This window comes from Leishmania mexicana, chromosome 20 (genome assembly GCF_000234665.1).
Source record: "Leishmania mexicana MHOM/GT/2001/U1103 complete genome, chromosome 20".
NCBI lineage: Eukaryota > Euglenozoa > Kinetoplastea > Trypanosomatida > Trypanosomatidae > Leishmania > Leishmania mexicana.
The window spans coordinates 1,072,975-1,089,516 of record NC_018324.1 but is presented as its reverse complement, the minus strand read 5'-3'; the positions used below and the strand labels follow the sequence as shown (position 1 = coordinate 1,089,516).

At 57.1% G+C, this 16,542-nt stretch overlaps 6 protein-coding genes across 6 annotated transcripts; all 6 read left to right on the top strand.

The window, feature by feature from the left end:
* Positions 1-477: 477 nt before the first annotated feature.
* LMXM_36_2700 (conserved hypothetical protein) lies at positions 478-4,809 on the top strand (the record flags this gene model as incomplete). Its single annotated transcript, XM_003874573.1, has 1 exon — positions 478-4,809. The coding sequence occupies one exon, from the start codon at positions 478-480 to the stop codon at positions 4,807-4,809; it is 4,332 nt and encodes a 1,443-aa protein (XP_003874622.1).
* A 946-nt stretch (positions 4,810-5,755) lies between these two features.
* LMXM_36_2690 (conserved hypothetical protein) lies at positions 5,756-6,775 on the top strand (the record flags this gene model as incomplete). Its single annotated transcript, XM_003874572.1, has 1 exon — positions 5,756-6,775. The coding sequence occupies one exon, from the start codon at positions 5,756-5,758 to the stop codon at positions 6,773-6,775; it is 1,020 nt and encodes a 339-aa protein (XP_003874621.1).
* Positions 6,776-7,398: 623 nt separating this feature from the next.
* Positions 7,399-8,355, top strand: LMXM_36_2685 (conserved hypothetical protein; the record flags this gene model as incomplete). Its single annotated transcript, XM_003874571.1, has 1 exon — positions 7,399-8,355. One exon carries the CDS (start codon positions 7,399-7,401, stop codon positions 8,353-8,355), a length of 957 nt encoding a protein of 318 aa, XP_003874620.1.
* An 850-nt stretch (positions 8,356-9,205) lies between these two features.
* Positions 9,206-12,223, top strand: LMXM_36_2680 (conserved hypothetical protein; the record flags this gene model as incomplete). The annotated part of the gene is made up of 1 exon (XM_003874570.1): positions 9,206-12,223. One exon carries the CDS (start codon positions 9,206-9,208, stop codon positions 12,221-12,223), a length of 3,018 nt encoding a protein of 1,005 aa, XP_003874619.1.
* Positions 12,224-12,999: 776 nt separating this feature from the next.
* LMXM_36_2670 (conserved hypothetical protein) lies at positions 13,000-14,100 on the top strand (the record flags this gene model as incomplete). Its single annotated transcript, XM_003874569.1, has 1 exon — positions 13,000-14,100. One exon carries the CDS (start codon positions 13,000-13,002, stop codon positions 14,098-14,100), a length of 1,101 nt encoding a protein of 366 aa, XP_003874618.1.
* Positions 14,101-15,008: 908 nt separating this feature from the next.
* On the top strand, positions 15,009-16,409 carry LMXM_36_2660 (dihydrolipoamide acetyltransferase precursor,putative; the record flags this gene model as incomplete). The annotated part of the gene is made up of 1 exon (XM_003874568.1): positions 15,009-16,409. One exon carries the CDS (start codon positions 15,009-15,011, stop codon positions 16,407-16,409), a length of 1,401 nt encoding a protein of 466 aa, XP_003874617.1.
* Positions 16,410-16,542: the final 133 nt, after the last annotated feature.

Below are 16,542 nucleotides of genomic sequence, written 5' to 3'. Positions count from 1 at the left end.
GCCTCTGTAAAGCTAAAGCATGCTGCGCACGTGGCAGTGCCGAGGGAGGCGGGGCGTCTTTGTGTTTTATTTGTGTGACTCCGTCTATTTCCACGAAAACGATCGAAACTGAAGAAAGCCGTGAGGGGCGGGAGAAACGACTCAGTGCACGTACAGCACCTCGGCTCCTTTTTCGGGGCAACAGGCAGGCGCAGCAGCGGCCCACGAAAAGGGGCGTGCTGTGAGATCAAGAGAGGCTGCGCAGTCGGGCTTGGTTCGGCAAGTTCTTGTTGGGTCCACATGCCCGCTCTCATCCCTTCGCCAAGGTCTCCATTTCATCGGCCAGCCTTTTCTTCAACTTTCTCCGCCTTCTTTGGTTTCCATCCGCCCCACTCGCAGTTCTTGCGGGAAAGCGAGAGGGATAGAACACAGCGGATTCAGTAGCGCTTTGACCGCCGTTCTTCACACACCCACACCCACACTCTGAAGCTCTCAAGAATGATGAGCAGGGTACGAAGTGGGCGCCCATCTGCGCGATGCTTCTCACTATCATGTAAGAGGTGTGCTGGATATCCAACGCAGTGGAGTGCGGTGCGTCACCAGTCACAGAGCTCCCTCGGCAGGTCGCGCGACCACCAGCGTGGCCAGCCCAACGCCGACCCCAACACAGGCTCTCAGATATCTGTCGCGGAGTCGCCTGATCTTACGCAGCACATTCAATTCGGACTCAACAATCTCGAGCATGTGAAGTTGCCCGACATGTCCGATGAAGCTCGGCGGCGCAGCGACATTGACAAGGAGCGTGAGATGCGGGCAAAGTTTGGCGAGTATGGCCCCGGCGAGCGACTGACAAAGAGCTCCCCACAGATGCGGCGCGACATGCTGGAGGAGCAGCAGGACGTCGACGGTCTGCCGTGGGAGGTCCGGTGGCGCAAGTCTCTCATCCCGACCTCGGAGGAGGTGATTCAGGATATCCGCGATCGCTTCGACTTGTTCGTCCAGGATCCGATCGAGCGTGAGCAGGAGTGGTATCTGCACTGGAAGGACCGGTCTTTCAAGATTCAGAAAGATCGGATGATATGGCCACAAGGCTACACGGATTACCTGGACCACTACGATGAAAACGGTCGTCGCCGGGTGCTACCTACTGATCAGCGATGGACCGACTCTTCCTGGAGGCACCTTGCCGACACCCGCTACAAGGACCGCATGTGGCTCATCGAGGGCGAGGAGCGCAAAGCCGTTCACCAAAGCTTGCAAACGGACCGGGCGCTGTTGAAAGAAGAGGAGCAGCGTCAGTCTGAAATGGGCGACGTGTACCACGGCATTCTCTCTGGCGTCGTGGATCTTGACCCAGACCAGACATACCAGGCACTCTCTGGTACTGCAGATCCTCTCGAAGTGGCCAAGACAAAGATAAAGCTGCAGGCGTACGGGGCGCATCAGGCCCTCACGGCGGGGAAGAGGGAACTGAACCCCGCACAGATCGATCCGATATCTGGCTTCCCCAAGGCGGATATGGAACCGCTGCCGACTGGCATTACTGTGGAGCAGGGGGCCGCCATCGCAACCCAGGCAAGCATTCAGTATGAGATGCTGGAGCAAGAGGCGGAGGCCGCCCGGCTAGCTGGCCACGACCCAGCAGTAGCAATGACGAAGGCGCACCACAACACATCGAAGCAATACGGTGACCGTCCGATGCTACGTGCTCAGGTTGAGGCGAATATCCAAAAATTCAAGGAACTGGAGACGAAGCGACAGGCGCTAGATCCCGGCAAGACGACTTTCTCCCTGACCGACGGAGAGATAGTGGAGAAAATCGAGTCTCCGCTTCTTGAGGAGACAGCGGAAGGGCAGCCAGCAGTTTCTCAGATTCATATCAAAGTGTCTGTGGCGACGACCGAGTCGGACTCAGGAGCTGTTGACCCATCTAGGCCGGAGGGGTTTATCCACGTCGCTGAGAGACCGAAAAACGCGGAACCAGATGTGCCAAACGAGCTCTTCCGCGTTCCGCAATCCAGAGAGCTGAATGAGATGCCGAAGTGGTATCGCGAGACTCTCGTCGAGACAGAGCCCATGATTCGACAGTATGGTATGGTGCACGACCCCCTGGAAGAAAAGCAGCCTGAAAGGGAGTATTACGTTCCGCCACCGCTGCGCGACGATGAGCGGGTGACGCTGGACGACGCCCCGTCTGGAGCGTCTGCGTTTGACGAAGTGAAGATGCACAGGCTCAAGTCTTTGCCGGAGCTGGTAGCCGGGTATAAGGCACTGCCGCTGTTTCGCGAGGTTTCAAAGAACGACTCACTTGAGGCAGCCGCTGAGGCACAGGAGAAGGATGCAAAGGAGAAGAAGCTTGTGGGCAAGGACGGCAAACCGATGAAGAGGTCGGAGCGCCAGCGGCTCGAGCGCCAGGAGCGGCTGCGCAAGTCGAAGCTGTCGTACGACTCCGATATTCTGCTACCCAATTTGCCGTGGGAGACGGACTCCATTGTGGATCCGTACCGTGGTGTCGATGCAGTGGACGCAGTCGAGTTCAACAAGGAGGATCTCGAGAAGACATGGCGGGCGTATCGCGACGCATTTCAGCAGACTCTGACAGAATTCGGGAACCTTACTCAGGTGACGAGCGAGGACAAGTGTGAGAAGATGCTGTACGACGCAATGGAGCGCTTCCGCGAAGGGCGCGTTGGCGATCATCCAGAGGTGCCCAAGGAGCAGGAGGAGGTGTTTCGCCTCGTCTTCGAGGCCCACACTAAGCACTTTCTCGCCGACTTTTACAAGTTTAAGGGGAATCGCGCCACCGAGGCGAACGCCGTTAAGGCAGAGGCAGACGAGATTCTTCGACGTGCATCGGCGAAGAGCAAGCTTCTAGGGAGGAACTTCATGAATTTTGTCCAAGAGATGACTTCCCTCGAGCTTGAGACGATTCGCAAGAACCCAGTGCAGCGCTATGCGGTCATGGTGCGCGATCGTAAGTATGAGCCCATTACCCAGCCCTTCATGAAGTGGATCAAGAATGAGCTCGGCGAGTTCATGATCACAGAGTTCCAGAGTGCAGAACAACTGGAGACACACAAAGAGTTTCTCCACCGTCACCTCAACGATGCCCGCATCAGGTGCCCCTCCCGCGTTGACGGTATCAGCGACGCGTCCCGCGACGCCGCGGTGGAGGCGTTTTACCAGTGGTGTCGCGGTGCATTAGCGTTCTACACAGGCAAGAAGTTCCATTGCATGTTCCTCGACTTCGCCGACACTCGCTTTCGCTCCCGTGCCGAGGAGCTTTACGAGGATTCGATCGAGCTCTTCTCCAACTATGCGAAGGCTGGCAAGGATATTGTGCAGATTCCGGTACCCGACTCAGACCCACCCTATGAGTATGATGAGAAGGAGTTCCTCGATGGAGAGAATGCTGTCTTTGCGGAGATCTCCGGGCAACTCGACAAGGCCGAAGCGTTGTGGCACTCCGGCAGCAGTAAGCGCTGGTACCCCATGACAGACGAAACAGAGTACATGTGGTTTAACGAACGTCGAGGTCGCCTAACGCTCGCGACGGATATCTCTGACCGCTGCTTGGAAAATGTCAACAAGAAGACGCACCCATCCATCCACCCGTTCCCTGAGCGCGCGCGTGTGTTCTTGGAAGGTGCACCTCTTACTCAGGAAACCGCAGAGCATTTGTGGCTGCGCTATATGGGGGACTTGTACTGGGAGCACTCGGAGTTCATGCAGCGGCAGGGCCGCTTCCAGACCAGCCAGTCCTACCGCGACAAGTGCGTGAACTTGTATCATCTGGCGGTGCGCACAGCGCGCGAGCGGCTGCCCGCATCGTGGAAGGCGCCCCTACTCACAGAGGCAAAATACATGCTTCGTATCTACACTCCTGGTGATCACGTGCTGCGACACCTGCAGGATGTGGAGACGGTGGTGGACAAGCTCTTTGCGCAAGGTGAGCCGCGTCACTGGGTCGAGCCGTTCAGCGAGCTACCGTACCGGCTTGCTGTTGTGCACGCAAACCTGCCTGCCTACGGCGAGGCTATCACAAAGGAGGTGCACCGACGTCTGAAGTGGCAGCCTTCCAATGAGCTTTTGATGAAGGACATGGAGCAGCGTGCTCGTGGCGGCTCTGTGACGCCAGAACTGGTGCCGTACTACAGCACGCTCAATGCAGTCGCAGAGACGGTGTTCCGGCGCAAAATACTCAAGTGGCGCTCCAAGGAGCACGAAGGCTCTGATCCCTTTCTCTTCTGGACTCACATGTACTTTGCCTTTCGCGTGCATCCCAAGGACCGGGACGAGGTACAACGGATGTGGGACATGTACGAGCCGGCCTATGTGTATATCTACACCCAGTGCGCGTTGGCGTCGCGCGTGCGAGGCCACCGCCTCATCAACGATGCTCTGAGGCGCCTGTGTCAGATTTTGCTGGCTGGCGACCGATCGCAGAAGCTTGTGTTGATGGAGGAGCTGACCAAAGTGCGCGAGAAGATGGCGCACTTGATCGACCGCAAGGAGCTTGATCGCACGATCAACGCCCTCGAAGCGCACCTCGAGAACTCTGCGCAGCACGCGTACACATACGGAACAGCACTGCTCTATAAGGAGGCCGTGCAGCAAGAAAAAATTACGCGCAACCCGCTGCTGCGAACGCAGATGGCAGCGAAGGAGTACACAGAGCTGCGCAAAAGGCAGGAGGAACTGCGCATCAACGGGACGACACTAGACCCTCAGCAGGCGGCGAAGATGCAGGAGAAGGAGGGTGGCCTTGCTGACGAGTCCCTCGACGCTCAACCAAGCTTGACCACGAAAGAAATGTTTGCTGAAAAGTAAGCACGTATGTGTACGTCCTTACGCCTCTTCCTTTGCACAAGACTCTTTTTCACCACTTGCGTCAGCACGGCAGGCATTGGTGTGGTGCAAAGGCGGCGTGTGTGACATGCGGCTCTCTACAGCCAGTGTTCCGCTTTTTTCTTTCTGAGGCGCTTTTGACTCTTTTGTAGTGTTCCTCCTTCGAAGCAGACCCCGCTGCATCGCCGTCTTTAGGCCTCGTGCTTCGCAGCTATCGTTTCAGTTCAAGACGCAAGAAAAAACGAAAACACTAAGACCATCGGACTCCGCAGCTGTCGACTGGCTTTACCACCGCACAAGACAGCGCAACCAGGACCTGCCGGACGCTGGAGATGCAGACAAACGGTGCACAGTTTTTTCCGTTTTTTTTTCGTTGCTTTCGCAACCTGAGGCAGGTTGGCGGAGGGCTCCCCTTCCACTTCTCGCCCTTCTCTTCATCCTTTTTGATGTTTGTGTGGGTGCGCACATATTCTGCCTGCAGTCCCACTGAGCCGCTGTACGCAGGAGCTCCATAGGCTCCTCTGCAACGTGCGTTGGGACTGCGCCATTCTTCCACAGTTCCACAACCCTCCGTTTTCAGTATCCGCCCCACACCGGCTCTCTTTGCGAGGTGAGTTTTGGGTTCCGCGTGAACATGCAGAAGCATAGGGGCAGAGGGGGGTTTTGGCAGGCTTTCTTTTTTTTTTTTCTTCGTCGGAGTGCGGGGTAGAATCCCTCCTCCGTTGAGTGGGAGAAAGAAAATACACACACACACACACAAAAGTTCAGGAAAAAAAAACATTCGTGTGGTTCCTCTTTCCCTTCGACGTCTTCGTTGCCTTTGTGACGTTTTATTGACGAATTCCATAAAACAGGGTACATCTTATATATATATATATTTCCTTTGCAACGATCGCCTGTCTGCCTCAACACCATCGCACGCTGCAGAATGCCGCTCGTAAAGGCAGAGACTGATGAGAGCTTCGTGGCTGAGGTGGCTGAGAACGTTGGCGGCGCTTGCGCTCGCATGAATGACCACATTTCAATTATGATAGAGGAGTACCTTCGGCGGCGAACGCAGCAGGTGCGCGATGATGCCAAGCAAGAGCTTGATGCGGTGTGTAAACAGCTGGAGCGAAGGATTGCGGACGCTGAGGCGGCGAAGGCAGCGGAAGAGGCGCGTCACCACAAGAAGAAGGCGCAAGTGATGCAGGCCGCAGTGGAATTGCAGCAGATGCACGCAAACCTTCACCTCGAGCGCCTCTTTCACATATGGCGGCGCTGTGCTGATGTTCGTCGGGAGCGTCGCCGACTCGCCGAGGAGGCTCACGTCTACATTGGGCGGCTTAGCTTATTTCACGCGTACATGCAGTGGCGCCTGTTTGCGGCAGCTCTTCGCCAGAAGCGGCTTGAGGCAAAGGAGGCGCACAAGCGCGACTGCCGCGAGCAGGAGCTACTCGGGCAGATTGAGGGGTACCAGAGGCAATTGGAGGAGGAGAGAGCAAAGGATGCCAGCTTGAATGAAAAGCTCAAGGAGGCCTTTCTGCGGGGCATGTGCGCCTTGAACCGAGAGGCCGTGCATGTACTTCACGGCTCCGAAGAGAATCAGGACGCGGATGTGGAGGCGATTGCAGAAATCCTTAGCCGTGAGAGCCATTCACGCCACCGCTCTGTGACGCCGGGCCACATGGATAGTTCCACTCCGAGCAACTTGCACGCCCACGGCGTCTGCCCGGTGCACCACATTGATGCGAAAGGGAACTTTTATCATCCCTGCTTTTCCCCGGGGCACTGCGAGTATGATCGTCACTCAGGTTCGCGTGCCCCAGTATCTGCTGCGGTTCCACCGAGTGCATCAGGCCCTTTTGTGGTGCGTGCAGATCCAAAAAGCGCTCGCTCAATCGACAGCAGCCCGCCAGTGCCGTTCCGCCACCTATCGAAGTCATCAAAGACACAGTGGAGAATGTAAAGAGGAGAGACCAAAATTGTAGAAGCAAGAGAGTCACACGCACTGCTGCCCGTGCACAGTGCGTCCTTCTTTCTGCCCCATCCACAAATCGTTCGTTTTCGCGCAAAGACGTGCTGTTCATTGCCAAAAGGCCTCACGGCCTTCGTTTTCCTCGCGCGCGAAAACTCACTGCAGCATGTACATGTCTGAGTGGCGTACGTCCCACTCAGCAAGCCGCGGTCGGCTGCTGAGGAAACACCCCCCACCCCCTCCTTTTTTTCCCCGTAGCCGTGTCTTGAAACTGTATTCCTTTACGTGGATCACCAGTGTACTTGCACTCTCAGAAGTCCGAAAACAAAAAAGAAACAGGCAGGGGAAAGCAGAAGTGCAGCAGCATCTTGCATGCCCGTTTTCGTCTTTGCGTTCCAGTAGGCATTTCCCACCAGGTATCGCTCTGGTGTCGTCTTCGCTTGCTCTTATCGCTCTCTTAGTTTTGCTCGTGCATGCGTAATGGCGAGGAGGGGCACCTGTGCGCTTCTGCGTGGTTGCGTACCAATTTTTTTTGGAGCTCAGCATGCTGGCTGTGGACGTGTGCGCAGCTGAAGCAGAGGCACTGTGCACGAAGAGATGAGAGGCGCAGGTTCATGCCAACTTTCTTTTTTTGCTTTCTACTATCTCATCATCATCTCTCAACATTGCCGACCAAAGAGGCGGCACTACTATACGAACGGCGCGATTGTGCTGCCATGAGCCGCCGCGTCAACGCAGAAGCCGTAGGCCAGATCCTCGAAGCGCTCTTCCTGCTTCGCTCATCAAGGTTGGCAGAGACGACCACCACTGGATCTGCGTCATCTGTTCCCTCGGGGTGCTCGACGCCGGAGCCCGGGTCGACCTCGGAAGATGCGGTAGACTGCGCGCGGCGCCTTCTCCGCGATTGTGTTCTTACTGCTGTAGAAATTGAGCCCGCGCAGCCTGATCCTTCATCTCTCCTGGCTGTCGAAGCAGATCCATCCATCGCCGTCAAAAAGTCTCATTTTTCGTTGAGCTCTGCAGCCGCGTGGCGTCCGCGGAGAGAGATCGGGGCTGTGCTTGAGGGTCGCGACTTGCACAGGATCGACCTCTCCGGCACGCGTTTGTCTGCTAGCTTCAATCGCAGCGATCTTTCCGAGGCCGTTCTTCTGGGAACCTACTTTGCGCACTGCACGTTCAACTTGTGTGACTTGCGGAGGGCAAATATGGCAGGTGCCCAGTTTCACTCTTGTACGTTTTTGTCTACCGACATGTCGGCAGCGGCAGTGCGCCGGGCGCATTTTTCTCATTGCATATTTCACCGCGCTGACTTGTCCGACTGGGACGCAGCGGGTGCAACCTTTTTTCAATGCAGCTTCACCTTGTCTGACCTGTCCCGCTGGTCTTTGGACGGACAGACGACCGTGGTGAGTCCAACCGACTGGGGCCGTTGCCGTCGCTTAGACTGGGTGATGAAGCCTGGGAGCTCAGTGCGTGAGTGCCGTGTGGTCGGAGATGCAAATGCCACAACCGCCCTTTCATTGGCACCCGCTGAAAAGTCATCGTGCCACCCGTCACAGAGGCATCACTAAGGCAGAGGCAGAGGCAAGCATTGGCACCATCCCTCACGCGCCTCCTCGCATTTGAGCTCGCCATGCTTTTCACGACTTCGTTGCGATGCGATGCTGCCGTCATCACACCTTCAGCCATGTGGGTGCGCACACCTCCAGTGCTCGTGCTGCACCTCACATCCAACAAAAAAAACAACAGACAAACTTCTGGGAAACCTAAAGCAAAGGAAAACCAAGAGGGAGGAAAAGAAAAGGAATGACGGAAGCCGTGACAACGATCAGTTCAAAATGAGGGTCCAGCTGGCCTTTTGCTGTGATCTAACGTACCCAAGGAACGCTGCAAATTCTCTCGAGAGTGCCGCACCTCCTCTGTGTCTCTCGCGTCTGTTGTCGCATGTTCCTTTCCACTTATCCCCTGCCGGCTTGTGCACCCCTCTTGTGCTCCTTGCAATTGCCAGTTCTTCCACTCAGGTGGGCCGGTCTTTCCTTACTGTTTCATCTCTCGTCTGCGGCGCTCTGTCTTTGGGGCTTTTCCATGGGAAGCCAAATCGTTGGCCGCATGTGCCACTCAAGCAACCACATAAACCCAAGTAGCCCTGCTTGACAGAAGCCCGTTTCTTCGCCAAACATCTCTCTTTTTGTGAAGGCTAACCGTCGAAGGTAAGAGAACTCCCGTGGTTTCTGCCTGAGTACCCGCACGTGCTGGAAGAGGAGCGCGTCGAGGAGGTAGTGAAACTATGCAGGTAGGCCACACCTGTGCTCCAGAACGAAAAAAAAACAGCAGCAGCAGCAACAGCGTAAAAATCCTCTCCGAGTTTAATCGCCACACTGTGTTTCTGATTTCCCCACAACGGTCTATTCCTTACTCAGCATGTCACTAGGCGATGCTATCAATTTACTGCGTGAGGTGTACGCGAGCACCAATAACGACCATCGAAAAAGCTGCACTCTCCAACTGCTGCAGTGGGAGAAGGCTCTGCAGGCTGCAGATGCGGTACGGATCGGTATCGAACTTCTTAAGACGTCCAACGAAGGCGTGGCAGTTCAGGCGTACGGCGCGGTTCTGCTGCGCCACGCCCTGCACGCACGCGTGCTACAACCCACACAACTGCCTCTGATGGATTTGCTCTCTTGGTACTGCAATGAGCCGACCTTAGGGCCTTTGCTGCGGGCAGACTTGATGGAGCTTCTCATCGAATGCGTAATCTACTCGGATGACACGGTGATAGGTCAAGTACTGGGGTCCCTGTGTACAGGAATTGAGTCGCAACCCCGTCGAATGCTGCTTCTGAGCGAGATGACAGTGGCGCTGGTCGACCCTGATTTCGATCGTGTGCCGCGCGAGTCTATCGGGAAGCTGAAGCGCAGCGTGACCAAGCAGGGGAGCCAGCTACTGAATGCCGCTACCATGAGTCTCTACACATACTACATGACCTCCGGCGGCGAGCAGTCCACGGCGCTGGCGCCGGACTTAGAGCCGTGCGTCGAGGCTGCCTTCAAGGTGATTGGCGCCCTCGCGCCTCAACTACCGTTCTCTGTGTGGCAAGAGCACAGCCTGGCAGCAACGATGGAGGTACTGCTGCGATGGCTGCCGGCGCAGCGCCCGGTGCTAGCCTGCGCCACGGGTCTATTGCGCTCCTACTCAGCCGGCGATGCCAACAAAAGCGCCATCCTGCGCGTTCTGCTCAGCATTGTGCTGCGGAAGATACCCGCGCTGGTCGCTACTGGTGACATTGGCGCACTGGATGAAATTCTTAGCCTGGCGTTGGAGCTTCCCAAGGACTTTGTGCAGCTGGAGGGGGTGCTACTGGTGCAGAGCATCATGTCAGTCTTTTCCATACCCAGCATCCTGTTCGGGCAGGAGGCTGTGCAGCTGATGGAGCGCATGGGAGAGGAGGCGTTTCGCCACGTGGACGCGATCGAAATCTACAACGGGCTGCGTCTGCTGCTCCCCAAGAACCTATGTCACCCTGTGCAAGGCACGAATCCGGAAGGCCAAGAGCTCTCTCGAGAGCAGTTTGGATTCGAGCAGCTATTTGAGGAGGTCTTTGCTGACTTCCGGCGAGGTGCAAGCAAGATCTTGGCTCAGCTGGCTCGCATGTACCCGGAGCGCACGAACCAGTATCTGCTGAGCCTCCTGGGCGACCTGCCTGACCCTCAAGGCACCCCCGAAGACCCGCGCACCCGCAGCCGCTTCGTGCGGCAGAGTAGCCTGACGTTCGTCTACTGGGAGGTCACCCAGTTTATGATGGAGTACCTCTCCGCCGCTTTCGAGTACTCAACTGTGAGCGTCAACGCGTGCGTGTCGACGTTGCTGGCCCACGAGCCCTCTGACGCGGTGCTCAGACCTGTGTACTTCAACATGATCTCTTACTTCTGGAAAGTGCGCGACGGCGATGGCATGAATGTATGGGAGGGGACCATCAATATCCTTCTGAACTGCATCAACGACGAGGGTAGTCGATACACCGACGACATCGACGTCTCGGCTGCACGGCGCCGGGCTCACACCCTGCTGGTGCAAATGTGCGTCGAGCACAGCCGCCGCTTTCTGCCGCGGGCGCCTTCTCTGATTAAACAGCTGGAGCCGATGCTGATGCGCGCGAATGGGATGGAGCGCTCACTCCTGTACGAGGCCCTTATCGCGCTCACGGCTGTTATGCCGGCGCATGAGTCCGACGCGTACTTGCAGACAATTGTGAACCCACTTGTGAACATGCTGGCCACCTCTCCAGCTCTGACAGACCAAAACGTCTTCAATAGCATTATGTGCGCGGCTACGCCAGACGACAAGGACGCGAGGGGCGTGCTGCAGGGATGCTTGAACACGATCGCCGCCGTCTTCCGGCGATGCCAGATGACGCCATACGTGGTAGAGAAGGCAACGCAACTGTTTCCACTGATCGGGCAGCTGCTCTTGAGCATTCACAGCATGCAACCGAGCGATCTGCCTCCCGAGTACCGCAGCATTCTCGAGCAGGAAGCGGGGGAGAGAGATTTGTTTCTGCCCGGTAAGACACGCAAGAGTGATGCGCACTTGGTCAACGCAGTGCGTGGAGCTCGCGCCACGCTGATGAACATTCGCATTGCTCTATACCAAGTCTTTGGGGAACTGAGCCCCATTTTGCCAGCGGAACGGTTTGGTGAGGTCATCACTGCCCTCACGACCAGTGCTCAGATACCCACGCATGTTACTCGCTCTCTCACGGAGAGGTGCTTGCTGCCGATCGGCAAGGAGCACCCGACGTTACTCATCTACATTTTCCAACTTCTCCACCGATTTTTTGCTCAGCGCAAGGAGCAGGTGCGTCGGCAGCGGATGGCGGAGGCAAACGCGCGCAATACCCGTGATGATGTCGTGGAGTCAAAGCAGTGGCTCTACTACGCAAAAGATGTCACCAAGTTTATACGGGGTCACGTGCTGGACAGCCACTTGTGGAAGCGCGACAAGGCGCTTTTCCTCGCGACGGCAGAGGTGGCAATGAGCATCTTTGAGAGTGGCGCCGACAACCGTACAGCACAGAGCTTTCTCATTTCCATCGTCAACCTCACCACCGACGCCGCAGTTCTGCCGGAGGTGGAGTCGGCCTTGTCGGAGGTGCGCGTGGTGGTGTACTCACGACTCATCTCGTACGTGACCCTGACACCGGACGGCGAGCTGACGCCGTGCGAACGTGAAAACGTGGCGTACGCGATCAGTGAGCCCTACGTGAGGCTCTTCCCCAATCTTACGCCATCCTTGACCATGGCAGGGATTTCGCAGGAGCAGCAGGAGACGCTGAACGCACACCTCCTAATCGTGGGCAACTTTGCTGGGCAGCGCCGGAAGGTGAAGGAGTTCTTGATCAACATAGCAAAGGTGAACACCGGGGCGTCCGGGCGAGGCTGAGAGTTGACTTTCCCAGCAGCGAAGTTTGAGGTATGTGTGTGTGTGTGTGATGATACCGCGGCGCCTCTGAGTTGTGAGCGTGCACATTTGAGATGGTTGTGTGTGTGTGCTACAAAAGACACGGCATTGAGGCGGCAAGGGAGAGAGAGGGACGCGTGTGGTGAAATCGGTGTGGAGGAGGAGGAGAGGTGTGAGGGAGACAGATGGGGTGGGCTCCAGGGGCTTTGTGAGAAGAGCGGGGTGCTGTAACATGCACGCGTGAGGCGCACTACTCTCTGCAGACGCGGTGGCCGAGGCTGTGCCGCTGCTGTACCTCATCCCTACCTTAGAGACCTCGTCCACCCCCATTCTGCCTCGCAGATGTCCTGTGGCATGTGCGTTAGTTTTTCCATTTTTTTCTCTGCTTTGGCGAAGAAGCCGGATGAAAAGTACTCGATGGCTTTTGAAATTGTCCTCCTCGCGCTGCGTGCAGCCGCCTTACGCGTTGCACTTTCCACACCAGAACCTCTCCATTCTTCTCCATCTACCGCTCTCGTCCCTTTGTTTTCTCTCTTCCCTCTCCATGCCCCCCCTCCCCCAAGTGCGTGCAAGAGAGAGGGCTGAACGGTGCAGTGCACGCGCCCAGCGTCGCGGAGGCCGCCGCCCTATCACCGGTGCGCTTCCATTTTCATTCGTCCTCTTGTCACTAGAGGTTAATTTCTACCTACGCAAGGCGTGTGGCGTGGAGCAGCACTCCTACGGTAGTGTTCATTTCCTGCGTGTTTGTGTGCGTCGCCATGCCTGCGGCAGCTGCAGCGCTATGCGAGTATTATGGCTACCTGCCGAGACTCGTCCGCCATACGGGGCTGCTTCCATCGACATGCACCTCTGCGACTTCATCGATGGCCCCAACAGCGCTGCACTCGTCACTCTACGGGGCAGACCCTTCTCCTCCCGTGCGGAGCGGCGAGTTCGAGCTCCCGTCCACCTACTCACTGCGCAAACCGTTGGTGTATGACATTGCTGAGCTGCCACCCAAGTCGGTCTCATCCTTGCGCCTAGTCATTATCAGCGACACCCACGAGCGGCATCGAGAGATGAGTGTTCCAAACGGCGACGTGCTAGTGCACTGCGGCGACATCCAGGAAGGCTTGAACTTTATGCGGGACGTCAAAGCGATGCTGACCGATTTTTCTGCCTGGTTCACGGATAACACGTTGCACCCGCACCCCGTGAAGTTGATCATTGCGGGTAACCATGACAAGGCTATTGCTGCAATGCCTACAGAAGATGTTCGCCGACTTTTTGCACCTGCTGTGTATTTGTGCGAGGACAGTGTGGTGGTGGAACCCGCCAATGTGCGCTTCTACGGTTCACCACGCTCCATCTCCAACTCTCGCTGGAGCCCCAATACCGCATTTCAGGGCAAAAAGGCGTGGAAGCCTTTCATGTTCGCCTCGGCGCGGCAAGAGGATGGGCCAGCAGCCGTTTCCACTGCTCCTCGATGCTCGCCGGAGCAGCCTCTTCGTGCGCGGTTCGAAGGTGGCACTCCAGGGGGTCCTGTCGATGTCTTGGTCGTTCACCAAAGTCCAGACATTCCCAGAGCCCACCACAGCGTTGAGGAGCAGCCAGTTTGCACGTATACTCAACAGGTGGCGCCGCGCCGCGTACTTCTTTGTGGACATCTTCACGGTGCACATGGCATGCATCGGCTGCCAGTGCCTGAGCTTGTCAGGAAGTCGTTTCGCGTGGCGACACGAGATGGCGGGGGCCAGCCTGAGGGGGTGGTGAGACTGGATGAAATTCCGTTCCTTCCGTGCATTAACGCCGCCATGATGGTTGGCCGCTTTGGCCAGAACGTGCTGCTCCCTCCGAGCGTCGTGGACCTGGAGCTGTGAGGACGTTGCATGGGAGCGAGTCCGGCGCCACGGAGAGCCATGGAGGCTGCAGTGCGCGCACACTGCTGCGCGGGATCTTTGTCGAACCCCTCGGTCTGAAAAGGAAGACAACAGCTCTGCAGCCTTTTGTTTTGTTGTTTGCTTTGTCGTTTTCCTTCTCTCTTGGATCTCTTTGTTGGCTGTGATGTGCGACGCGTGCGTCTCAGCATCCGCTTTCCATGTTCTCTACACGTATCACTTTTTCACTGCTAACTCTAGACATGCTTCTTGAACCACTGTCACGTGCATGTACCCTACCACGCTTTTGGCGCGCTGACCGGGAGTCACAGACGCGTGCCCTCCGTCTCTCTGCAGCGTTGCACCCCTTTCTGTAAGCGGTGCGACCTCGAGCATCCGCGAATATTGATAAAGGGCAAGCGAAAGGAGAAACATAGATTAGCCGTTTTCAACTCGTAACGAGGACCTGCTCGTGCAGAAAGTGGGTTTCCGGTTGACCTGACTTTGCCTACGCGTCATGGTTCAAATGTGGCGGGTTTGCCACCCATGCACTCTCCGTCTCTCCCTGTGCTTGTCGCCTCGCGTCTCTGCTCTCCCGCCACTTCACCCTTCTTCCCTCTTCTCCCCCCTCTCTTCTGCTTGCCATCTTTCTGGCACATGTGTGTCTCCAGTTACGCCCTTGGATAAACAGGAATGAAAGAAACAGAAAAGCTGAACGAAGCCCTCAACTCGACGACTTTGTAATCCTTAGCGCATCATAGCTCGAAAGGAGAGACCGTAACACGACGTGTTGACGACTCTCCCCTTCCTCCCTTTAATTCAAGAAAGATAATAAGAAAGGCACTCCACCGACTCCTTGACCCCCTCTACGACTAGTGCTATCGCTCACACGACACACAGGTTTGCTCGCCATGTTCCGCTGCCGTGCTGCCTCAAAGCTGGCCACGCTGGCCACCCTTCGCTTCCTCACCATCACCCCCATTCCCATGCCCGCGCTCTCCCCCACTATGGAGAAGGGCAAGATCACGGAGTGGTGCAAGCAGCCTGGTGACGCCATTCGCCCCGGCGACACCTTCTGCAACATCGAGACCGATAAGGCTGTCGTATCGTACGATAATGCAACCGAAGAGGGCTTCTTCGCCCGCGTCATCACTTCTGCTGGCGAGGAGACGGTCGTGGGTCAGACAGTGTGCCTCATTGTCGACGAGAAGGAGGGTATCCACTCCGACGAGGTCAAGAACTGGAAGCCTGAGGCCGAGGAGGCGCCAGCTGCGGCTGCCGAGGAGGCTCCCGCTGCCCCTGCCGCTGCTGCCCCTGTGGCTGCTGCCCCTGTAGCGGCGTCTGGTGACCGCGTGAAGGCATCGCCGTACGCTCGCAAGATGGCTGCAGAGAAGAACGTGCCACTGAGCGGCATCAAGGGAACCGGTGGTGGTGTGGGTCGCATCACGTCCAGGGACGTGGCGGCTGCTGTGGCAAGCGGCGCCGTCAGCTCGGCTGCACAGGTGGCTGCACCGGCCAAGACTGCTGCTGCTGCTGCTGCTGCGGCACTGACCGCCCCCGCGAAGCCCGCGGCAGCCAAGGGAACGCCGCCAGCGAACCCCAACTTCACCGACATTCCGGTGACGACGATGCGATCTGTCATCGCGAAGCGCCTGCACCAGTCCAAGAACATGGAAATTCCGCACTACTACCTCTTCGACGACTGCCGCGTCGACAACATGCTGGCCCTCATCAAGCAGCTGAACGCGAAGGGTAACGGCGAGTACAAGATCACCGTGAACGACTACATCGTCAAGGCGGTAGCGCGCGCCACCACTTTGGTGCCGGAGGTGAACTCCTCCTGGCAAGGCGACTTCATCCGCCAGTACGCCACCGTCGACGTCTCGGTTGCTGTGGCCACGCCGACTGGCCTCATTACTCCGATCATCCGCAACGCGCAGGCGAAGGGTCTCGTAGAAATATCGAAAGAGACGAAGGCTCTAGCGAAGAAGGCGCGCGAAGGTACGCTGCAGCCCAGCGAATTCCAGGGTGGCACGTGCTCCGTGTCGAACCTCGGTGCCACGGGCATCCCCGGCTTCACAGCCATCATCAATCCCCCGCAGGCGATGATTCTCGCTGTCGGCTCCGCCAAGCCGCGCGCTGAGATTGTGAAGAACGGGGAGACAGGCGAGTTTGAGATGACTGGCAGGGTCGAGAACGCCGTGAACTTTGCGGCGTCCTTTGACCACCGCATCGTCGATGGCGCGCTCGGCGCCAAGTGGTTCCAGCACTTCCATGACGCCATGGAGAACCCGCTGTCACTTCTGCTGTAGGAGGAGACACCCAGCTGGCAGATGTAGCTATGGTGGAATTTGGGTGGTGTGATGTCTCCACCGCCTCTCTATCTCTACCACTCTTGTTTTCTTTGACCAGTCTCCCTAATGGGCTTTGATGTGAAAAGGGGGT